The sequence below is a fragment of the Heteronotia binoei genome, chromosome 15 (genome assembly GCF_032191835.1).
Source record: "Heteronotia binoei isolate CCM8104 ecotype False Entrance Well chromosome 15, APGP_CSIRO_Hbin_v1, whole genome shotgun sequence".
In the NCBI taxonomy this organism is placed as follows: Eukaryota; Metazoa; Chordata; class Lepidosauria; order Squamata; family Gekkonidae; genus Heteronotia; species Heteronotia binoei.
The window spans coordinates 8,811,285-8,836,985 of record NC_083237.1 but is presented as its reverse complement, the minus strand read 5'-3'; the positions used below and the strand labels follow the sequence as shown (position 1 = coordinate 8,836,985).

The 25,701-nt window shown below is 42.4% G+C and overlaps 1 protein-coding gene across 1 annotated transcript in view; it reads right to left on the bottom strand.

Moving 5' to 3' along the window:
- Positions 1 to 2,402: 2,402 nt before the first annotated feature.
- The window catches only part of LOC132584651 (vomeronasal type-2 receptor 26-like), a 29,763-nt gene continuing 6,464 nt past the window's right edge, over positions 2,403 to 25,701 (bottom strand). Inside the window, exons 2-4 of the mRNA XM_060256552.1 lie at positions 11,789 to 12,016; positions 10,394 to 10,520; positions 2,403 to 3,304 (exon numbers count right to left, since the gene is read on the bottom strand). Of these exons, the coding sequence (XP_060112535.1) occupies positions 2,403 to 3,304; positions 10,394 to 10,520; positions 11,789 to 12,016 (1,257 nt within the window). The remainder of the gene's footprint in view (positions 3,305 to 10,393; positions 10,521 to 11,788; positions 12,017 to 25,701) is intronic.

Below are 25,701 nucleotides of genomic sequence, written 5' to 3'. Positions count from 1 at the left end.
GCATCCTGTACTGCTGTTATGACTCCTTCAAACTTGGGCTGCCAGGTTTGGCTCAGGAGATGCCTGTACCTGGGAACTTTGGGGGTGGGACCAGGAGCAAGGTGGAACCAAGGAATAAGGACAATTGAACTTCAAGAGGAGTTCTGGCCATTTCTTTTAAAGGGACCTTGCTCCTTTTAGTTTCCTTCCCTTCATTGGAAATAATGGAGAATAGGGGCACCTTCTTTGGGGACTCATAGAACTGGACCCCCGGGTCCAATATTTTTGAAACTTGGATTTTTTTGTTTGTTTTTTGTGGAGATGCACCAGATGCTATGCTGAAATTTGGTGCCTCTACCTAAAAAAAGCCCCCCTCTAGAGCCCCACACATCAGTTCTCCATTATACTCAATGGGTACCAGTCATCATAGGATATAATAGGGTGTGCAGCAAACATTCAACTGCCTCCTCACTTTCTGATGAGCCTTAAGTGGGGGGAGCGCCTTCAAACCAGGGGATCCTGGTTTGGCAACCCAACTGGCAGCTCAGTAATGGTCCCAGAGTCCTCAGGCAAGAGCCCAAGGAACCAAGGCCACTGGTCTAGGAGGGACAGACAAGAAAAGCAAGGGTCTAACATGACAGGAATCAGCCAAAGTTCTAGAGGCAATCCTGTCAGAACCTGCACGTGCGTCATTGCCACTGGTCTCTGAAATAGCAACTGTGGGAGACTGGGCCTGCGTCAGCTGGTGGGCCCTGGCTTTGTCTACCCCTTTTGTGTATTCTGACTAGAAAGGGTCATTCCACAACACTGCCTCAGGGTATTACTGCTGCCACTGTCCCTGTCTTGGGCTCTGGTTAAGTGGGACAGCCTCCCAACTTAGCCTCCCTCCCATGTCAGTAGGATCCCACTTTGGAGCTTTCCAGATATTTTTGGAACTCCCCTGGAGAGTTAGCAACTAGCCATTTTGCCACTTTTCTCCACCCTAGAGATTCCCTGCCCCACTCTTAGCATTTCCAAGCAGCTGGGGGAAACTATGTTGTACAGAGGGACTCAATCCTTTAACAATAATAATAAAAAAAATATTTAAAGCTTATAACTATTTGTATGCAAAATATAAGTGAGTGGAAGACATAAATCAAAGCAGACAGAAATGCTCCAGCTGTCTCCCTGTTTAAACTCATGCCCTAACTAGATGGCATGCAGGGCAGGTACCTTACTTAGTTATTCTGGATGAAATGGTTGCACATATTCTCCAACATGGCCACCACCTTTAGAATAGGAGCATAGCTGTGCCTCTAGCAAGCTCCAACTGATGACTGAACAGAACTGTTTCAATCCCCAAAACAGTAATATAAACTGCAGTTCCTGTCCAGGAACTGGCCCACTCATCTAGAGTGTTCTGGGATAGACCTATGATGGACTTCCTGTTCTCTCTAGGTCCCTCAGATTACTGGTTACTCAGAGGAGGGGAGGGGAGAATGAGGAGGAGGCTAGGCCAAGGCCTGCCTCAAATTCAACAGTTTCTCCTCATCCAGTTTACAAGTAAACACAAACAAAATGGTGTTTCTCCAAAGCTTCCATGCCTCAACTGCATTGGTCTCAAACCTGGGACCCCCTGGTATCCATCCCCATTCTTTAGGAACTGCAGCAGCAGAACATCTGGGACAAAGAAGCCCAAAGTAAGTGAAACAGATGACTGCTATCCAACAGCCATGCAGTAAAAACAATACCAGGACTTCCATAGATGGTGGATGAATGGATTGCGGAAAATTTTAGAACATATGAAAAAAAAAGCGCAATATTTGAGGACACTAAATTTAACCGAGTTCGACTTTTGATATTACATGGATACATAGGTGAGGAAAGGAATACTACATGGCGTTGTGGTTGATTTCTGTTGTTCATTTGCAGGGTGACTGGGACAATTCATTCCTGACTTTTCCCAGTACATGTCAAATGGCACCAGACTCATTTACAACTAACCTAACTTTCCCTTCTGTTTACAGCTAATCTAACTAACTAACTTCCCTTCCCTTCTGAGGAACTGTGCATGTAAACAAGACCTCATATCTTGAATACAATTTTGTTGGCCTTAAAGTTGCCACTGGACTCCAATTTTGTTCCATTACTTACTGGCATCCATTCATGAACAAAAGTGAGAATGCATCCAAATAAATTCTATAAACAGAAAATCAGAGGCTGCTGGGAAAATGTAGCATTACATCTGGAATAATGGAATTAAACAAAACAAAAACAAACAAAAGAATAATATATCATCCAATAATCACATGTTTTGTTCTCCATCTGCCATTTATCTGGATTGGTAACATATCAGTTGAGGTTGACTGCTTGATGATCCTTTATGTATATTTATAATCCAGCAGAAAGGGGAAGAATAAAACATAGCTACAATCCTATATTCATTAATTCTTCCTCCTAATTAGTTGCTCTCTGTTGTTCAGCTCAGACCTAAACACAATCACATAACACTTCGGAGAAAAGATACAAAGCAATAGCCCACCACCAGATGCCAAGATAGAGAAGATTTCCACAGCTACCATGTACTTCCCTTTAGTGCTCAGATAGGTTGGAACAAAGGACATCCAAACACTACAAAAGACCAGCATACTGAAGGTGATAAATCTGGTTTCATTAAAACTGTCTGGCAACTTCCTTGCAAAGAAAGCCACAGTCAAGCTGATGAGGGACAGAAGTCCCATGTAGCCCAGAACAATGTAAAACATGGTGGTAGACCCTTCATTACATTCTGCTATGATTTCTTCAATCAAAGAATCCATGTCAAAATCTGGAAAAGGGGGAGTGGTTGTTAGCCACAGCATACAAATGGTTGCTTGAATAAGGGAGCAAAAAAGGGCAATTGAATTGGTTAGTCTTTTCCCCACCCATTTCCTCAAACTGGACCCAGGTTGGGTGACCATAAAAGCTACCACGACAGTGATGGTTTTGGCCAACACACAAGAAATGGCCACAGAGAAGATGATACCAAAAGCAGCTTGACGAATAAAGCAGGTCGCATGGCTTGGTTCTCCAAGAAATAGCAAGGGAGAGAGGAAGCAGAGCAGGAGGGAGACTAGGAGAACATAAGTGATGTCTCGGTTGTTGGCTTTGACAATGGCTGTATCTCTGTGCTTAACGAAAATTGTTAAAATTACAAGTGTGATAAGGGAAAAAGATGCTGCTAATAGGGCTAAAATGATCCCTAAAGGTTCTTCAAATGACAAGAAGGTTATAACTTTATGGATGCATCCATCTTGGCCTTTGCTTGGATAATGGTCTTCTTGGCATTTTACACAGCCAGCCATGTCTGTAAAAATAAAGGATTTGTCTCAAAGTTAATTCAAATATAATTTAGGTGTCTTGTGTCTCATCCTAGGACTTATTTATGTAAATATATAAAATATTCATCTCAGTGTGGAGGTGGTCTGCTGAAAACATTTTTATATCAAGTTCATTAAGTTTAACAGCCTGTAAGCAATTCACCTTTAAGACAAATTAAGAATTAGAAATCACAATAAAACAAACATTTGACATATCTACAATGCAATTTTCACAGCGGCGGCATAATCATACTCTTCGGCTGGTTCCAGACCAACAGTTTAAGGCAAGCCAGGGACACCTTAGAAATCAATCAGTGTGGCAGAGAGCTTTTTTAAAAAACTGCCTAGAGTGCATGAGAACATATGCACATGACTACTAAGAATGTATGGGGGAAAAGAAGCCCAAACTGCACCAAGGGAATGATATGGTACAGCCATCTGACTGCACCAAGGTGCCCCGCTGGTGGGAAAGGGGCGTCTTATGCTGGGATGTGTAGAGGAGATTTGGCACCCCAAGCTGCTGTTCTGGAACCAGCCTTTGAGTATCTGGAATGCACTTTTTCCCCAATTTTTATTTATAGTTTATTAAATTAATATATTGTGTACAAGCCTGTTACCAAACAAAAGAAAATACTATTATTAAAACAGAGATCGAAGGCAGTGTTTTCACTGTTATATATACATTCAAATTCCATTATCTCTATTCACCATTTAATGCAGTCACGTTCACTATTGCATTACAAATTAAACCCATTTATCCTTTTCACTTACACTCATTAAAGATGTTTTATAGATGACACTCGACACCTTATATACCTTACTACTTCCATACTCCTTTAACTGTCTATATGACCTGCCCCACTAATCTAACTATTTGCTTTGGCATTCCATTCAGCAGCACCATCCAATTATATAATTTTGATAAATTCCATGCTTTCCTGATGAATCCTCCATTTTTGGTATTTCTTCCGTTTACGCCAATTTCTCTCTTGGTTATTTAAAACCTCTCTTGATTTTGGAGTTAAATGCCTAATTATCCATAATATCTATTTCATTATTTTATTTTTCTGACCTCTAGATCTAATAAGTTGCTCCCTTTCCCTTCTCTAAACTGCATCTTTGATCTGTTTCCTTATGTCTCTTGAATGTATTTCTCTAAGTGAACCATTCTTTTTTAGCTTTAGAGAGTTTAGCCTATATATATATTCAATTTCCCTCTTAGCTTTTTTTTGTTCTTTCTCCAGCATGGGGGCCAATGTTTCCACCACTGAACAAGGTAAATCCTCATTTATTTCTTCTGGTATGCTTAAAAATCTTGAAGTATATTTTACCTTATCCATGTCTGATCTAGTAATCCTGTTCTCTGTTTCTTCCTGTTTAATTTCAAAGTCTCCTGTACCTTGCTCCTTTAGTATTTGTTTTGTATCAATAGAATTTTCAGTTTGCATCAACTTTGTCATATCCGTTTTTATGTCCTTCAATCGATTTTCTAATCCATCAATCTTAAATTTTAATCCCCCTATCTGTTCCATTAAATTGTTCTGCATCTGATTTAATGCCTCCATAAAAACGTCTTCAGAAGATGACTGAAATACTTTGAGAGCATCCTGCGACAACATGATTCCCTCTATCATTGAGTTAAGCAGGAGAATTCCAAATTATCTTATACTAATATAGAATGAAGACACCAATACAGATATTTAGTATCCCCTTACCAACTAGTCTAAATCAATTTGTTCCCCAAGCAATAATGGTTCATGTTCAATTGATTACAATAATTATTCATTATTTGCCTTCCTCTTGCACCACTTAACCCTTTCAAACACTCCACTCACTACCTCTTACAGACGACATACACTCACTTCTTCATTCATTCTCCATCCTTATCCTTTCTCATTAACTATACACTTTTACATAGACCCACATACATTCACACACTTTTGTAAATTATACAGCTATAGACAAACAGCATTCAATTCCTTGCTTTCCCTCTCTTTCTTCTTCTTTCTTTCTTCAGTCCTTCTGTTTCTCCTTTCTTCCTCTTCTTCTTTGTCCGTTTTTTCCCCCTTTTTGTCTTTCTGGTCTTTCTAGTCTTTAAATTTCTTCTTCCAAGTTACTTATATTATATTGATCGAGCACAGTCTTTTAATGAACCATTCACTGTTTTCTACAGCTCTCAGTCCAAAAAAATAGTCCACCTAATCCTTAATAATAATAATAATAATAATAACTTTATTTTTATATCCCGCCCTCCCCCGCCGAAGCGGGCTCAGGGCGGCTAACAGACATGGGGATCCCATGATTCATAAAACAATGTAAACAATATAAATATATCAATTGCATAATAGATTTTTAAAATAAATAAAATGTATAAAATGGGTGCTAATTACTGTAATCATAATATCCACAAGATGGCTAGATGTCCACATATCAGATTAATCGGGTTCTATCTCGAAAGCAAGCTGGAAAAGAAATGTTTTGCAAGCCCTGCGGAATTGGTTCAGGTCCCGCAGGGCTCGCACCATCTCTGGAAGGTGGTTCCACCAACGAGGGGCCATCACTGAGAAGGCCTGCTCCCTAGTAGCCTTCAACCTGGCATCTCTTGGCCCAGGGATTGTTAGTAAGTTCTGAGAGCTAGATCTCAGTGCTCTCTGGGGCACATATGGGGAGAGGCGGTCCCTTAGGTAGGCAGGTCCTCGGCCATATAGGGCTTTAAAGGTAATAACCAGCACTTTATAGCGAACACGGTACACAACCGGCAGCCAATGCAGATCCCGCAGCCCAGGCCGCGCAGGTTCCCACCGTGGTAGTCCCTCCAGCAGCCTGGCCGCCGCGTTCTGGACTACCTGAAGTCTCCGTGTTTGGTATAAGGGCAGCCCCATGTAGAGGGCATTGCAGTAGTCTAGTCTCGAAGTGACCGTTGCGTGGATCACAGTTGCTAGGTCGCTGCGCTCCAAGAAGGGAGCCAGCTGCCTCGCCCTCTTGAGATGGAAGAAGGCGGATCTAGCAGTGGCGGCTATCTGGTCCTCCATTGATAGAGAGGATTCCAGTAGCACTCCCAGGCTTTTGACTTTGCGCACTGGTACCAGTGGCGCACCATCAAAAGCCGGTAGGGTAATCTCCCCTCCCGGTCCGCCGCGGCCCACGCAAAGGACCTCAGTCTTCGCCGGATTTAACTTCAGCCCGCTCAGCCTGAGCCAGTCAGCCACGGCTTGTAATGCCCGGTCCAAATTTATAGGGACATCACCAGCCCGGCCATCCATCAATAGATAGAGCTGGGTGTCATCTGCATATTGGTGACAACCCAGCCCATACCTCCGTGCAATCTGGGCAAGGGGGCGCATAAAGATGTTAAACAACATCGGGGAGAGAACTGCTCCCTGGGGCACACCACAATGAAGTGGGTGCCTCTGAGACAGCTCCCCCCCAATTGCCACCCTTTGTCCCCGACCATCAAGAAAGGAGGAGAGCCACTGTAAGGCTAGCCCCCAAATTCCTGCGTCGGCAAGGCGGCGGGTCAGCAGCCGATGGTCGACCATATCGAACGCAGCCGATAGGTCTAGCAACAGCAATACCGCCGAGCCGCCTCGATCCAGTTGTCGTCGGAGGTCATCCATGAGGGCGACCAGGACTGTTTCCGTCCCATGGCCCGGGCGAAAGCCGGACTGGCATGGGTCTAAGACGGAAGCGTCCTCCAGAAATTCCTGTAACTGCACTGCCACAGCCCTCTCGATAATTTTGCCCAAAAAGGGCAAATTTGAGACCGGCCGGTAGTGCGCCAATTCGGCCGGGTCTGATGACGGTTTTTTCAAGAGAGGGCGGACCAATGTCTCTTTCAGGGGTGTTGGAAAAGCACCCTCTGAAAGGGATCGATTTATAATATCCCGTATAGGATATCTTAATTCCTCCTGGCAGGCCTTAATTAGCCAGGAGGGGCATGGGTCCAGATCACAAGTTGTGGATCGTGCAGTACCAAGAATTCTGTCGACTTCCTCCAAGCTGAGTGGGTCGAAGCAATCCAGAGTTAACTCAGAAGACACGCATTGGGCTTCGAGTTCACTTACTGCCTCCAAATTGGCAGGGCAGTCATGGCGGAGCGATTGGACCTTATCCGCAAAAAATTTCGCAAAAGCCTCACAGCCAATCTCCAATTCCTTAGCTTTTAAGTTGCCTTGAGGCAATGTAGTCAGGTTCCGAATTATTCTAAATAATTGGGCTGGGCGCGAATTTGCAGATGCAATCTTAGCCGCAAAGTATGTTTTCTTTGCGGCCTTGATTGCCATCTCATAGGACTTCATAAACTTCCTATAAGATGTTCTGTCGCCTCGCCGCCATTGCCTCTCTAGCCGTCTAAGGCCTTGTTTCAGCTGGCGTAATTCCGGGGTATACCACGGAGCCAGCTTAGTCTGGGGCCGCAGAGGGCACCGAGGTGCGATCTCCTCGATGGCCCTAGAGAGCCGGCTATTCCAGGTCTCAATCAGGCCATCGAGGGAGTCGCCAGAGGGCCAGGGATCCCGCAGAGCCATCTGGAACCGTTCCGGGTCTATTTGGCTCTGCGGGCGAGCCATAATCGGCTCCTCGCCTAAACAGGTTTGGGGAGGCATATCTACACGGGCCTTGAGGGCGAAGTGATCCGACCATGGCACTACCTCTGCAGTTATATCGCTCACTACGATCCCAGCCGCAAAGATCAGGTCTAACATGTGTCCGGCCTGGTGGGTGGGGGTTGCAACAAATTGAGAGAGTCCCAGTGTCGCCATGGAAGACACTAGGTCTGCCGCCTGACTGGAGGACGGGTCATCAGCATGGACGTTGAAGTCACCCAGGATTATCAGCCTTGGGTGCTCCAACGCCCAGCCTGTCGCCGCCTCGAGCAGGGACGGTAAGGCGTTGGCTGGTGCGTTAGGCGTACGGTACACCAGCCAAATCGCCAACCCCTCTCCATCCCCCCACGCCAGACCAGCACATTCAATGCCCTCAATCTTTGGGGCCGGGAGCGCCCTGAAGGAGTAAGCCTCCCGTGCAAATAATGCCACTCCTCCCCCCCGCCCGCTAGTCCGCGATTGGTGGAAGACTGAGTAGCCTGGGGGAGCTGTTTGCGAGAGGGCTACTGTATCACCCTCCCGGATCCAGGTCTCAGTCACGCAAGCCAGGTCCATATTCTGCTCGAGCATAAACTCTCGGAGAGTTGAGGTCTTATTATTAATGGACCTGGCGTTGCATAACACCAATGACGGAGGCGGGTTACACCTGGCCCTACTACCTGTCACCCTTGGGATGGGCCGCAGATTGGAGGGGGGCCGAGCACCAACTTGTCTCTGTCCTCCTCCCTTATAATATCTGCTCCCACCGCCATACCTCCCCCTCCCCAGGAGCACTGGAATCCCTGAGCCGGCCATTCCTCGCTGGCAGCAGCTGCTATAAGCCACTATATAAATAAAATCTTCTTTAACATTATATATTGTCTCCCATCCGATCTTCACTACACGTAGCAATCTTTACACACAATGTTTTGAATGAGTCTTTAGTTTTTGGCAAGTTTCAAGAAATTTACTTTCTAACTTGAGGTCTTTCCACTCTTGTAGCTCCAAATACTCATCTGCACTAACAGGGTTGTCACTTTCCGCCTCCTCTCTTTTCCAGGCCCTTCGGCTAGAGATACAGTGTTTTAGATCACATTCCAGTGTTCTTAAACAAGAAAAAAGTAGAATACTTCAAAAAGAAAGAAAAATACCAATTATGATGTTTGTTAGCCATGGAGAGGAGGTGAGACAGAGAAAGAAAAAGTCAGTTTGTTCCTTCGGTGCCAAATCAGCAGCTGCTGCCACCGCCCACCTCCTTTCCTCCTTCCTCCGACTTTGTTCCTCTGCTTCTCTTACCAGCGAAACGAGGCGGTCATGTTTCAAGCCGTCGGGGCAGGAAGGGATCGAACTGTGCTGGTTGGGGGGGTCCTAGGACCCAGCAAAGCTCCCGTCGGAGGAGCATTGCTAGCAGAAGGGGTCTTGGAGAAAGGCACGGGGGAACTTCTAGGTTCCTGGATTTTCTACCCGAACTTTGCCCCATCCGCATTGCGCGCCATTAGGTGAGAGAATTCCAGCTACCAGAGAGAGAGGTGAAGGTGGAGAGTGTTTGGTGAAAGTAAATGAAAGTAACCCAAAAAGAGAAGAAAAAGAGGAGATGAAAAGGAAAAAAAGAACAGTATATACCTGATGTAAGGCGCTTTTTCTTTTGATTACAAATTGGGCTTGGCTCGGCGGCGTATGTGGAGTGCGGCTGAGAGAACTACTTTGGAATGCACTTTTTTGATATATTTTCAGTATTGTTGTAAACTGTCATCATCATAATCGTGAAGGTGACTGTCAACACTATAATCGAGCTCAGTGGAGACCAACAAGATTTTCAAAGTATGAGGAACATAATTAGAAGGGTGGTGCTGGACTCTAGCCTAGGTCTTCTACTGCAAACTAACATGGCTACCCACTAAATCTATCATTGTTCCTATTTCAGTAGTGGTGGTGGCGGCATCCAAGGTCGTTACATTGTTTTAATGTTACATATCTGTTCTGTTCATGCATATCAATTAATGGGTTTCTGGAATGCGGGAACCACACACAACTCTGGATGTCAGTAACAGAAGCGTGTGTTCAGGTATTTGTGGCAGGTTGTCCCTGATTTGGACAGCTGGAGACCTATCGGAATAATAAGAACTATTATGAAACAGTTGTATTTTCATTATGTTTTGCAACTCCCTGCAACAAATCAAGTGAATTGCAAATATGTGGTCTCTGTTTTTTCCAAGACAACGATTGCCTCTTTTTGGAATTCTTGCTGTGGATTATTGAGTCATCACCTTACACATACATGTGCAACACTTGATATCTCATCACAGATAGATCTCATGCCACAGATTTCAGAGGGCCACTATCTGCTCAGAAATTCAAGATGATATATTGTCCAATGATATTTGAAAATGTTGCACATTATGTGCTCATGCACAAATTGGTCCCTTATCATATTGGAAATATCCATGTGAATTAACCCTGGATGGTGAGCCCTGAATAAAAAACAGCACTTACTCTTTTGGCTTGAAATCTTCCCTGCTGAGCAAGGGGTGCAATCGTAGCAGCAAAATTTCTCCCCTTCCTTCTTTTTCTTCTGAGAACCAGGAAGACAGTGAGGATTGCACTCAGAGAGGGGAGGCCCCTAACCAGAAACACAAAAAGAGTTTAAGACTGGATTCATTAGCGGTTTTTCCCCCCTGCTCACAACATCCAGTTGAAGTGGGAAAGGATTGCCCTTGTCTCTTGCTTGAGGTATTGAAATATCCATTCCATCCTTTCCTTGTGTGAGGCAAATGTTGAGACCAGAGAAAGAAGCTGCTGTATTTAAGCTCGAATGGCATAGTGTACTGCATCAAACGTATGGAAACAATTCACAAATATCACAAGATATGTAATTATCTATCTCTTGAACATTTTACCTTATTCTCTTTTGATTTAGTTGGTGGTTAAGACCACTATAAAGCCCAGTCATAGCTGACAGAGACAGAGAATGGAACAAAGGAAACTTGAGTTAATGGGAGGCTGTTGTTAGCTGACAGAAAGAGAAGGGCAGTAGAAAAGGATCAGATAACATTATCTACTCAAAATTATGCTGGTACTATGGAATCAATTGTGGTTGTTATTCCTGATAGAATGTGAACTGCTTGGTGTCCAGCAACAACAACAAAAAAGTTTACTACTTAATCAATTACATCATTTCTAGTGTTATAGACAGGAAAATATGTGACAATGTCTGACATTTACTTTTTAGGATCTAGCCATTGATTCTTTTTTCTCTTTTAAAAGAGGGATTGCTCTTTCTCATCATAACTGTATCTATGTATTCTGTAGAGGAACCAATGCAGTATTTTGTAATTACAGCCTTTGCTGTACTTTTATGTTATATACTGCAAGGTAGGAGGATAGGGAGGTTTGGGAAGACATTGACCACTTCTAAACATTAGTGGAGTGAAATTCTGAATTTCTGCAGAAACTTCCTGCTCCTACTCCCTTGGAATTTCTCTTTGATCAAAACACAATTGACAAGAAACAGGATCCAAATTCCTGAATTGGGAGAAAGAAAAGGATTGTTGGATTTCAGGGGAAAACTGGTTGAAGTGAAATTAATTTTTTATTAAGAACTCCACTTATTCCACAGAAGTAGAAATGCTCAGGGAGTGAACAGTGTCTTCCTCATAAATAATTTTAATGACTTGGAAAGTATTTCATGGAGTCTCAAATTCTATGAAAAATATGGATATCTGACATGCAATGATCCAATTCTCTTTAGTATTCATATTGTTTGACTCTACATTTACTACAGTATGGCTTTTATGACCAAAATGATGTATGCAGCAAAGGAAAGTTCCAACCACCAAATCACCTGTCTGAGGAAAGGAGTGATCCCTGAGAACATCGTGAAATCCATACCTGGCTGAAAGCTCTCTGCCACACTATCATATCCTCATCAATCGTGACTTGTTTCCCTTTGGGAGCTGAGGAATCTACCCTTCCAACTTTGACTCTCAGGAAGGACCTATTTGGAAAGGTGACCATGTTCATCATATCAAATCCAGCTTCTATTTCCTTGTTAACATTAAAAGACACTGTTTCTCCAGCAGAATTGTTGAACGCAAGGCCCTGAAGAAATGTGTGGAGCTAGTTTGAGGAGAAAAAAGTGTTGCATTCATTTCTGAGTTCTTTTCCTTTCTGCAGATAGTTACCCATCCACAATAAGAAGAAACGATTTTAGCTGTTTACCACATATGTATTATTATTCTAAAATACACTCCCTCTGATATAGCTGAACTAAGAATGCACTGTTTCCTTGATGCAATTGTTCGTATTTCTTACCAATATCGTTCTGATTATAGGCAGTTTGTATTGATGATCAAAAGGACAATTTCAGACTTCATTTAAAAAAAAAAAACCTTTGGGGGATAAAAGCCACCACATTGAATTTTACTGAATGTTAAATCATCGTGCAAGCCCACAAGGACCAATAGGTTTGCTGGAAGATCTTCTTCCTCTCCACCCAGACCTTATCCACATATTTAAGTATTTCAAAGCAGCCATATATTAGAATATACAGGGGTCATTTTGTAGAATAATAGGTGGTGGAACTCATCCAGGGATTGTTATGCAGCTGTGTGGCGGAACGGCCCTGATCTGCCTACCAGACCCCTTTCCTCGAGCCCCCCCCCCTTCTTGGTTGCCACCCCTTTGGAGGAAGCTATTTCTCCTCCGGCCACTTGGGTTTGCTTCCACCACCTGCTCAGCCCAAGGTTTCTGGACTGAGAGGAACAGGACTCCCAATCCCCCTCTCCAGCTCTGAGGCCAGGCCTCAGGGTCCTCTGCCACCCTGTACTTGGGTATCACAGAGACCACAGTACTTCTTTGGGGAACCCCTGGAGGATTAGCACCTAATCCAACTACATGCCTTCCCCCCTTCCCCGGGACCCCCTTCAATAAGCAGCATGGTCTAAAGCGGTTGGAGGTCTATGTGGTACAAAGTTGGACTGCCAGCATTCAAAACAGTAAAAATGTTTAATAAGAAAAAAACAAAAACAAAATCAGAAACAGTTACATGTTAACGTTTAGCACAGCACCTGAGCAGCAACCAGAAGGACAAATAAAAGTTGGATTTAAACACATCCTCCCGTCCCTGGTTTAAACTTGCCCTGCCTTGTGAATAACTTCCTCAGTCTGACTGCCTGGAGTCCACTCCTCCTCTCCCTCAGGAGGAGGCCTCTCTCACAGTCAGGAGCCCACAGACTGACAACCTCTCTCCTTGAGGGCCAGCCGAGAACTGCCTTTCCCCACCCAACTCCAATAAAAAAAAGAACTTCCTGCCCCTCTAGGAGGCTTTCCCCCTAGAGTTGCTGGTTTAACTCCAGAAGGGAGGAGGGAATGAAGGGGAGGCTAGGCCACAAAGCCTTCTTTAACAGTTTCAGGTTCCCTCCCAACCAAGCACCACCATTAACTAAGATGAAGTTTCTCCACAAGCTGCACTAGTATTCAATGGACAAGGAGGTGGAACTCTCAGAAATGTTCAGGAGCTGTGCTCCTGTAAGCTTCCACTGAATTTGAGGCCTGAGAATATATGATGAGATATGGAAATACTCATATATACCTATGAAATTATAATTTCCCATTTTAGTAATATAGTCAGAAATTTCATGGAAAAATCAATTAAATGAAGGGAATGTCCCAGCAGGCAGTTGTTTTCTCCAGCCACCACATGCCACCAGAAGCAGCAGCAAGACAACCTTCATCCTCCCCTCTTATTGTTAATCTCATACTTCATTCAAATTTATGTGCATACAACAAAGAATAATAAAACTCACAAGGCCGATCCTATCCACCCCTTACCCCGTGGCCATCAATTCTTCTGTGCCCAAACACCTCCTTTCCAGTTCCTTACTGGCAATGATTTCTCAAGAACCGATGTGAGTATACCAGTCTTTACTTTTTTAAAAGAAACACAGCAAAAGAGCAAACAAAGGAGGGAAGATGTGAGAAGGCTGGGGAAGTTTCCTATTCTGGAATAAAGAAGTGCAATAGCTGGTTATACAATTGTATTAATATCAGAATGGTTAGCAATACTAGCACCACAATTGTTTTAAATCGTTTTAAACTGTTTTAATATTATTCAATTGGTATTATTAATTGTTAAAATTTTAATTGTTTATTTACTGTTTTATTGTTTTAGTTTGACTGTTGTTAGCTGCCCTGAGTCTGCTTCGGCGGGGAGGGCGGGATATAAATCTGAGAAATCAATAAATGGTTGCCTCAGGTAAGATCACAACCAAAGCAAAAATGTAATTGAAAAAGATTGCAGTCAAAGATTTTAGCAAAGACATCATGGAATGGGGAATTTTCAAAATGCAGTGTGAGCTTGTAAAAATGGCATCAACTGAATGATAAATCATCTGGATTCTGCACAGTAACAGAGTAAATGTATATTGGCCGAAAAGGTGATTCTGAAACTGTTATATCTTGCATTAAAGTCTGGATGTACAACACAGCGAACGCTACAGAGGCGACAAGTGGAAACCCACTGGTCCCCGGATGTAGCTCGCTAATACGCTCCGCCCATCAAGACCTGTGGCGGGAAGTTTAACAGGCCAGGATTGGACCTGGCCAGACGGAGGGTTGTTCCGGGGCATGTATATAATTGGGACCCGGCCCGCATTTCTCCCTCTTGTGATGTACTCGCCAATAAAGTATGTTGCCTTAAACACGTCTCGTCACTCAGTACCTTACAGTGGCGATGAAGATGGGATCCTAGCCAGGTAACTCCCCAAGTGGGACTTTGCTGACCTGGCCAGAGACGAGGAAGGCATGCAGTCTAGGAAGACTGAAGCGCCCTCTTCCACCGCCGCCGCCATGGCGAACCCGAGTGTGACGACGGGCCACCTTGGAGAGTTCGACCCCGCCAATCCCGATAGGTGGGAGACCTACACGGAGCAGGTTGACTGCTACCTACGAGCGAACATGATCACGGACGACAGCCATAAGAGAGACGTGCTCTTGAGCGTGTGCAGTGAGGCCACATTTGAGATCGCATAGGGCTTTATCTTTTCTTAAATGCCTGAGTACTCTGTATACCATCACAAATGCTACTGAAACTGATATAAATACAGAGACCATGCATAAAGTTGCCAAATTTTATTCCCATGCAATCAAATTGCATTTTATGGTTCTTAAAAGTTAATGTCGAGGTAACAGATTGTAATTTTAACCAGTGTATTCTAGTTAATATTTTTTCTGGAGCTGTATAATTTTTAAATGTTTTATTATATGCACTATATTTATTAAGCTAGAGGATGTTTGACCACTACTGTATCATTTGTCATATCTCATTATTCATTCTAATGTCCTATATTTTATTTTCACATTTATTTTTTTAAATATCTTATGTTTTACATATTTAGGTCAATCTTGATTTTTACAATTTTTATGTGGTTGTTGTTGGCCTGCATTGTGTTGTGTATTTCGTCATGGACCGTAATAAAGCAAACTGAACTGGTCTCTCTGCCCCGGTGAAGATCACGGAGCAAACGTACGAGGAGATAGTCAGACTCCTGACCAGACACTTCTTGCCCCAGCCATTCCTCATTGCCCTCCGATTTCTCTTCCACAAGAGGGATCAAGGGGCGGGAGAGACGGCTGCAGTCTACCTAGCCACACTCCGCCAACTTGTGGGGAACTGCAGCTTTGACAAGCTGGACGAAGCCCTGAGGGATCGATTCCTCTGGAGCCTCCAAGATGAAAGACTGCAGCAAAAACTCTTCGCAAAGGAGGAGCTCACCCTCCAACTTGTGTTCAATGAAGCCACTGCGTTCGAGAGAGCCACCAAAGCTTTCCATAACCCACGAGCAGAAGCCGTCCACCAAGAGGAGATGGTGCTGAGCAACCCAGAGGAGGAGGAGACACACCAGCTCCGTCGCCAACCAGGAATGGTGCCGAGAGTGACCCATCAGCCAACACCAAGTGCGCCAGCTGTGGGGATCCACACGAGTGACGGGACTGCCCCGATCACAACGTTGATTGCAGGAACTGTGGAAGAGTGGGCCACATAGCGTGGGCTTGCCGGGCCAAGGCCACCCACAGACGCCAGTCCACCAACCACAACTCGACCGATAACAGAATCACCCCAACCCCATCACCGGGTTAAGCCCTTTCGAGTTACGAATGGGGAGGAAGCTGATCACGAGGCTAGACCGGTTGCATCCCGACTGAGCCACAGACCTCCGCAGTTCCCCTGAAACCAGGGAAGCCGCTAGGGAGTTCTTTCCTTGGTATCCGGTGTACGCTAAGAATTTTGCAAGTGGCCTGAAGTGGTTAGCCACCTGGGTGCTGCGGGTGACTGTGTCCCGCTCCTATGAGGTCTCGATGGAGGAGGGCCAGACCCTCAGGAGGCATATCGACCAGCTGCGCTGCCGCACTTTGCCAGAGGAACCGACAGCAATCGGGGGTGGGGGGAGTGGGGGAGAACTGACAGGAACCCCGGAAGCTACCCCCCCCATGCCGGCTGCACCGACTGTATGGGCGGAAGACCACCGCAGCGGTGGGAGTGACTTCCCCAGAGAGGGGATTCCGGAAGAGCAACAAGCGGCGAACAGTCCTCTTCCGGCGTCAAACCAACACCTGGAACCAACCACCCCACCAGCCACGACAGCTGCTCCAACTCCCAAAATAACCCCGAGGAGGTCGGCGAGGGAACGCAGGGCACCAGCCTACTTGAAAGACTTTGTATCTTGAACTGGGGGGGGGGGAGTGTTATTTCTTGCATTTATGTCTGGATGTACAACACAGCGAACGCTACAGAGGCAACCAGTGGAAACTCGCTAATACGCTCCGCCCATCAAGATCTGTGGCGGGAAGTTTAACTGGCCAGGATTGCACCTGGCCAGACGGAGGGTTGTTCCGGGGCATGTATATAATTGGGACCCTGCCCGCGTTTCTCCCTCTTGTGATGTACTCGCCAATAAAGTATGTTTCCTTCAACATGTCTCGTTACTCAGTACATTACAGAAACCAAAAAGTATTGATGTCCATGCAATGAAATTCTGAATCCTATTTCTTTGCTGGTTACATTTCCATGTAATAGATGCTAGTGTGTGTGACAGAACATTCTGTATGTTCTTTAGGACCAAATACAGAGAAAACCCTCAAGACTGTAACACCATTTATTCAGTTTTGCATTGGCTATGGTTAACACCTTATGCTAATAGGCAAAGAATAGTAAACCTATTTGAGTACAGGAACATTACCTGCCAAGGCTGGAGATCTTGGAGTCTAATATTCTTGCCAGTCATGGGATTAGATGTAATCATGCTGTTCAAAACAAATGCTATGGCATAGACAGCATTATAGACACTGTAGCTATGACCAGTCATTCGCACTTCAAAAAGAAGCCCAGGAAGACTCTCTAGTTTCTCATCTCCAGTGCATATATTATTGACCTCCATTGGCCCATGGAGATTTGGAAAGGAACAATCAAATGTTTGCTCCCAGAACTCCTTGATGAAACCATTTTGCTTTTCCTGCTGTGGTTTTATGCCATGAAGATATTTCTTGAATTGTGGAACCTCATTTGAGTGAATGGTGAAAGATATAGCACCATGGAATATATCAAAATCCCTATTCCTTTGAGCTGCAGATAACATGAAATCAACTTGAGCTGTCAAAATCCACACTTTGCTCAATGAAATATTTCCCCCAAAAGCAGTATATCCTAAAAACATCAGAGTATTTAGTGAGAGAATGGTTAAAGGTCCTCCATAGAGGATAAGCACATTGACTTTTCTATCTTCAAAAGGTCGAAATACATCTTTGGCTAAGTTAAGAAAGTCCTCCCAGGAATCCCATTTTCCTTGATTGGCTATTCTCTCTGTGAAGGCAGAACAGATTCCACTTTGGAAAAGCAGTGGCTCAAGGGTCTTCAAGAAATGTTCTCCACCATCATCATTGGCAGCAAGGAGGCCAACCCATGTCCATCCAAAATGGATTAGTAATTGGGTAATTCCCATACACTGCTGATTTTCATTGGGGACCATGCGGTACATGGAAGGAACTTCTGTCACATCCAAGAAAAATGAGCCATATGTGATCTACAAGAAATGTTGAGGAAGAGGAATTAGGAGACTATATATGGCTGTATGCTTGCTGCATTTACTGAATTAATTTGCTGGCATGAAGAAAAAAATCTTCATTAACTGGATCCAAAGTTTCCTTTTACCAAAGACACTTCCTTTGCTTCAAGGTTTTCTATGCTCAAAAGTCACATATTTCACTGTTGGAAAGCAATATATTTTGGAGGAACTCTCCTCCACTGTTCTGTTGCAACACTGGTGTCCAGATCTTTGACACTTGTGCTGGTTTTTCTTTCCAATGAATGTGAACATTGTACAGTTTCTAGAAAGTATTCATAGAAAAGAAAGATTTAGAAGTTTTTGATATTAAAACTATGTAAAAAGGTAATGGGCTTCCACATCCACTTAGAGAATCTGAACTAATTAATTATCTAAGAATTATTATTTAAATTAGTAAATTCAAATATATTTGCACCCTAAATTTTAGTAGTAAAAATTAATTAATGGGAAATTCTACTCTGAACTATTACCAGCAGACCAGGCAGAAACTTTCAAAGATTTTCATTACGTTAATTGAAAAAAACCAAAAACTACCATATTGGACAACAACTTAAAAAAATACAATCATGAGAAAAAAGAACAAATACAATCAGATTCCCTAGCATTTCTCGATCACTTTTGGAAACTAAAAATTGAAAGCAAAATGGAGTTCATATTGCTTTGAGGAATTTTATAAAAACCTAAGTCACACTTATAAACAGAAATCTTACCTAGTATCTTCTGGGAGTTCTATCCAGAGAAATCTGATTTGCTGATCACTTCCACACACATTTATAGAAAAATAACAATCTTCTACGTCTTTCTTATCTTAAACATGGACATCTAAAAAACATCTTAGATGTGGTCATAATCTTATTCAAACAAGGTTAAAATTTTAACTTATAACATTATGGGCACCAAAAAACTAGGAAAATCAGGACCCACTTTGAAGTCTTCTAAACTGATTCCTGAACTTTTCTCTCAACAGCAAAGAGCACACCGTATAACGGAAACAGAGGGCAGCACTGACATGGAAGCGTTACCGATAAGCCCATAAAACTCTCCTTCACAAGAAGACAGACTTGAATTTCTTCTTAACAAACATGAACAAAAACTCCTAAATAATATAAACGCTATGATAAAACCACTCTCCAGTCTGTTTGCAGAGTTTAAAATCGCCCTCGACAGTACCACAAAAAAAGCAAACTCAGCTGTTGAAATAAGTACATCCCTTCAAAATGGCTTCCAAGATCTCTGTTTAGAAAATGGCCGACATACAAGAATTTTATCACTAGAAGCCTCTGTGCACCACTGCAACCTAAAATTTAGAGGCTTTGAAGAGTCAGTTACTCAAAATGTTGACACATCTACTTATGAGATGGCTGGCACAGGAGTTGAAATTAGAAGAAGGAGTAGCCTTGGTTATTTCAAAACCTTATCGACTAGGGCCTCTGAACAATCCTAAATGCAGGGGGCCCGGGACATTATAGCAACATTGCCTGATTCCCGTTCATGTCAGGCGATCCTAGAAGCAGTCTGTTCCCGAGGTTCACTGTTGTTTAGTGACATGGCTATATTGGTCTTCCCAGACCTCCCTCCTGCTGTCCTATTCAAAAGAAAAGAGTTTATGCCAATTGCTGATGCACTTCGTCAAGCAGGGATGCCTTATACATGGAGAGATCTGACAAGAATTCAAGTCGTTCATAAGGAAAGATTCTATTTTGCCTCAGACCTAGACTCTGGGCACTCTCTGTTACAAGCCCTGATGATTCTTCTGCCTACTGAATTCAGTAAACAAATCCAGAAGAGGAAGCGGGAGCAGCCACCCTCTCCTCCGATTGAAAACAAAATCCAAATCCTTTTAAACTGTCTGTGTGTGTTTACTTGTTCCTGCAATGACTTTAAGCTTGCCTCATAAAAGTGCCTAGTGTGTCACCTTGGTTGTGTGGGTAGCGTTATAAAGTTTAGCTTGTTTGGCATCCTGTGGGGTTGGGGGGGGGGGAGACATTGTTTCAGTTGCTCCTTTCTTAGCCAGTTACTGAGTTTGTGTGTGTGTGTGTGTGTTTACATTGATTTCTGACAGCATGTTGAACAATCTGACTTAGTGTCCAGCCTTACTGTTTTTACACTTCTTTAAACTTGTATGAATCTGTGTGTGAAATAGCTTTAAGGGTTTTTTTAAACATACAGTACTACAATTTCAATTACATCGTTTTACATTAATTTTAGACTGATCTAAGATAAAGAAAGAGAAAATAAGAAAAAAAATTGCTTAGAGTCAGATATATTTAGAATATAGTTCTGTGTTTTATATATAACCTGCTATATTTCAGGAAATATTATACTCTAAGGATTTACTTGTTATACTGTGTCTTATTGTTGTTACACTTCTTTAAACTTGTGTGAATTTATGTGTGAAACGGTCAAGGTTTTTGGGGTTTTTTTACTATACTGTATTACAGTTCCAATTACATCCTTTTATATTCATTAGTTTTAGACTGATCCAATATAAAGAAAGAAAATAAGAAAAAAATGCTTAGAGACAGATATATTTAGAATATAGTTCTGTTTTATATATATATCTTGTGATTGCAATATTACATTCCAGGTTGTGTCAGCAAAAGGTTCATTGAAGTTTCAAATAATCAGACTTGTCTTTGTTGAAAACTAAGTTACATTTATTGATAACTACAATGTTACTCTTTGCATGGATTCATTGGAACTGATAACACATAGCTTGAACCATTGGGTTTTATGAATACACTTCAAAGGATTTTGGCTTTAAACTAATTCTCATAATAAAACTACAGACTGTCTCTGCATGTAACACTTTCACATGCCTGCTTATATTTCACAGTTGATGGTTACATCCCCCTCCTGGTGATGTGCTTGCTCTGCTCAGGAGGCACCTAGGAAACTAGCTGAGCACTCTGCACTTCAAAGGCCTTGTTGGCCTTTGGATCTTTGGTAACATCCATTCACACACCCCTCTCTTTACTAACTAGGGTACCTGGGTTAATAGCAAATAGTTTCATTAAGCATTCAGGTTAGTAAGCAGTAAATATTAAATTCAGAAAGCAAATGTAACTTCAATGAAACATAGCCTGACAGGTTGGTGTTAAACACATACTGTTGCTGTATTTCAGAAAACTTAATACTCTTAAGGATTTACTAGTTTTACTGTGCAGATCCACAGTCTCTCCATAATTTTGAATAACTTTCCCCAAGTCAACATATACCATTTATTGTAATATCCTCATACTCCCACTTCAGCTGACATTATTGGGAGATTATTGGTAACTAACAGATCATAATTGATTCATAGGTAGTTATTAGATAATTCATCAAATTTATATTATTTATTACAATTAATTTTGTCATATAGATACCATCTATTTATTAGCTTGATTGTATTAAATAATATTTATGCTTATTAACTATCATATTAATTTTCATAATTATTTTCCATTATTAGGAATCTGAATATGATCAATTGTACCTTGTAATCTACCTATTCTCATTTGAGTAGTATAGTACTGCCTTCTCTACACAGCTTAGTTCTATTATCATTTGACTTCTAGGAATCTTTACACAGCACGTTACCTTGCGTACCCCGAACCTAACTTTTAAAAATAATAACAATTAAAAAAAAATCTATATTTTTATCTCTGATTTCATTCATTCTAAACTGCACAGACTTCTGTATTTTCTCTAAGCTATTATCCCTTACCTTTATTACCTAATCGTCATCTTTCGCAAACCAGTCATTTTTATAATTATTTGCTCTCTCTCTCTCCACTTTGCTTTGACTTCTAGATACTCTGACTCTCTTTTCACGTGGTCACCTCTTTCTGCTCAACTGCGGCTTGGATTGAACTGAATAATGCACATTACATCTCTTAATGTTAGAGATCTTCAAAATCCAATCAAAAGCAAGAGGATACTTTCTAATTTATCCAAATTATGTTCTGACATTTGTTTTCTCCAAGAAACACATCTACATTCTCTAGTACAGCCTCTTCTAAAAGCAAATTGTATCCAACACAGGTTTCATTCCACAGGATCTTTAAAATCGCGTGAAGTCTCGATTCTGATCTCGAACAAAGTACAATTTCATCACAAAGCCACAAAAACTGATCAGCATGGCAGATTTATTTTTGTCAAAGGTTCCATAGGGGATCAACTAGTTACTCTTGCTTCAATCTATGCTCCAAATGAAAACCAGATAACATTCCTGTAAGATGTCTTTCTGAAACTTCGTTCCTTCCAAGAAGGTGAGTTGTATTAAGTGGACATCTGAATTGCATCATTAACAATGAATTAGATCATTCTCTCCCTATCTCTCATCATAGACAACAAGGCTCCCAAAATACAAAACTGGCTTCCTTATTGGATGAATTTCATCTTCTGGACGCATGGCACCATATGCATCCAACTGAAAAAAATTGCACCTTTTTTCCCCCAAAACATAATGTCTATACCAGAATTGATTTTATTTTGACTTCCACTACCTTAATGAATTGAATAAAAGAAACAGACATTGGAAATATGAATTGGTCAAATCATGTCTGGGTGTCCTGTGATATGCAGTTTGATAAAGAAGCCAAACGCTCCTTTGCCTGATCATTAAATAAAGCCCTTTTCTACTCTAACCTTCACATATCTGAATTAGAAAACAGCATCCATCAATATTTATCAGAGAATCGACCTGATGAAACTTCCCCGACCATCCGCTGGGATGCTCTTAAGGTAGTTCTCAGAGGAAAAGTTATATCCATGATGTCACATATGAAAAAACAAAAGCAAGCTGTAATAGAAGAACTGAAAAATAAAACTGGTCACCTAGAACAACTCCACAAAACTACTGGTAGTAAGAAAATCTACAATCAATTAAAACAAGCTCGTAAGTTATTGGAAACAACAGAATGCTCCAATATACGGAGGAATCTCCTATACTTGAAGCAAAAGAAATGGCGTAATTCTTCCAAAGCTTTATGTTTGCTTTCTTGGAGAGTAAAGGCACAGCGTTCCTCTAGAATGGTAACTTTTATCTGAGACAAGAACAACAGTCTGCATTCTAATTCCCAGAAAATTGCCTCTGTATTTGTGAAATATTATAGCACTTTATACACCTCTAAAAAGCCAACACTGAACTCAATTGTGGAATACCTCAAAGAGAGTCCTTACAGTAAATCTCTTACAGAAGCTCATCGAGAGGTATTAAATAAACCTATTGAATCTCAGGAAATTCTTCAAACCATAAAAACTTTGAAGAATAATATAGCTGCTGGGCCTGATGGATACCCTCCAGAGTTCTTTAAAAAAAAAAATAGCTGTTGTGCTGAATTCACCTCTAGCAGATGCCTGTAATGAAATTATGTCCTGTGGAAAATTACCCCAATCTTGGAATGATGCCTCCATCGTAAGTAATATCTAAACCAGGTAAAGACACCACATTTCCATCTTCGTATCGACCAATATCTTTACTAAATCAAGATTATAAAATTTTCACATCATTCATGGCTAGACGTCTATCAACTTTCATTGCTGAATACATCCATCCTTACCAATCCGGCTTTATGCCAAGCCGTGATTTAATGAAGAATATTTTTAAAAATATAAGTATCATGTCTACATGTTTTACAAAGAGCCCTGAAACTCTGTTGCTTTCCCTGGACATAGAGAAAGCTTTCAATTCTCTGCAAACAACCTACTTGCTTTCTTTACTTCAGCATATGAACTTTGGGGATAACTTCATCAGAGCAATATCTTCCATTCATTCATCTCCCACAGCACAAGTCAAGGTAAATGGTGTAACTTCTACAACCTTTTAATTGCAAAGAGGTACGCACCAAGGCTGCCCGTTATCATCTTTATTGTTTGCTTTGGCCTTAGAGCCATTAGCAAGTGATATTCATCATACCGCCTGCATTAAAGGAGTTAAATTTCATGATCAAGAATTCAAGTTAAATATGTTTCCCGATGACATGTTGCTGTATGTTACAGATCCACAGTCCTCACTCCATTGTCTACAAAACCTTCTATCGCAGTTTAGCACAATTTCAGGCTTGAAAATAAACACATCAGAATCTGCAAAACTTCCAGTTAACATTGACAACAGTTCTTAAAGAACATTTTACATTTCAATGGTCACACAGCTCTTTGCCTTATTTGGGCATTCTTCTCACACCTAATATTAAAGACTTGTTAAAAATCAACTAACTTAACAAATTTCAGGGCATTAAATCAGATCTTGGAAGATGAGAGAAATTGTCACTCAACTGGAATGATCAATACCACTTAATAAAATCATTTGTTCTTCCTAAACTTCTCTTCCCCTTCCACTCCCTTCCTTTGAGCATTCCTTTGTTTACACTGAAGCAATGAGAAAGTACTCTCAATGAGTTTCTATGGCATCACAAAAAGCCAAGGACTGGCTTCAAAACCTTAAGATTACACTACACTCAAGGAGGCTTGAATTTTCTGGATGTGACACTTTACCTCAGAACTGCTATACTTTCAGTTGCAGTAAAGATTATTAGAAATGTTCATTACGCAGATTGAACGCTAACTTTACTTCCATTGATCTATCCCATGTCTTTCCCAGAAATCTTTTGGTCGTCTCCCTCATCGAGACCTAGAAAAGTACATCAGAATCCACTGTTTTCCATTTTACTCAAAACATGGGACTCATTGTAGCACAAACTCTTATCAAAAATCTCTAGACATGCTACATTTCTGCAACAAAATTGGTTTCCCTCAACTTTGAATCCTATACCCATCTCAAAGTGGAGACCAGTCAGAATCACCAGATTAAAAGACTTGGCATCGAAGCAGGAACTTCTTCCAAAACAGATGCTTGAGCATCAGTTAAACGTAAAAATCCCATGGGTTTTTTTTTTATTTTCAATTACGACATGTAGCTTCTGTCACGGCTGGGGCTGGGTCAGGCAAAGTCCAGAGGCAGTCCGAGGTCTGTAGCCAGTAAGCAGGAGGGTCTGAGGCGCCAAATCCAAATCAGTGTACAAGTATCGCAGGTCCGAGGTCCAGAAGCCGAGGTCAGGGAGTCCAGAAGTCAAAAGCCAAAGTCAGGGAGTCAGGAACCAAAGTCAAGCCGGAGTGGATGCTAGGATGTCAGGGAGATGACTAGTTGCTTCCACAAAGCCTCCTCCCAAAGCCCACAGCTATATAGCCCTCTGCTGGCTGTTGCCCGTTTGGGCTAATTGCTGGCTCAGGGAGGCAGCCAGGATCCTGTCATAACTCAAGCATCCTTGCTCTTAGGAGGGCCAGAATCCTCTCAGAACTCAGGGCTCAGGGAGCGTCTTGCTTGTGAGCGTGCCGCCCTCCTCCGATCCCTGAGGTCCTGCCGGAGGCGGTCACGCACACGAGCCACCCGAGAGGGCGAGGCAGGGGGGCTGGGATCTTCTCCAGCAGGAGGCAGGGGCACAGTTTCCTCGTCAGACTCAACTTCCTCTGCAGGGTCCCCAGCACCCATGACACTATCCCCCCCCCAGGGCCCCCCTCCGTCGAGGGACCTGGAAGGTCGGGGTGGTCGTTGTGGAACCGGTGCACCAAGTCCGGGGCATGAAGATTGTCCTCGGGCTCCCAAGACCGGTCTTTTGGGCCATATCCCTCCCAGTCCACCAGGTATTGGAGGCCTCCACGATGGTACCGGGAGTCCAGGATCTGGCGCACCTCATATTC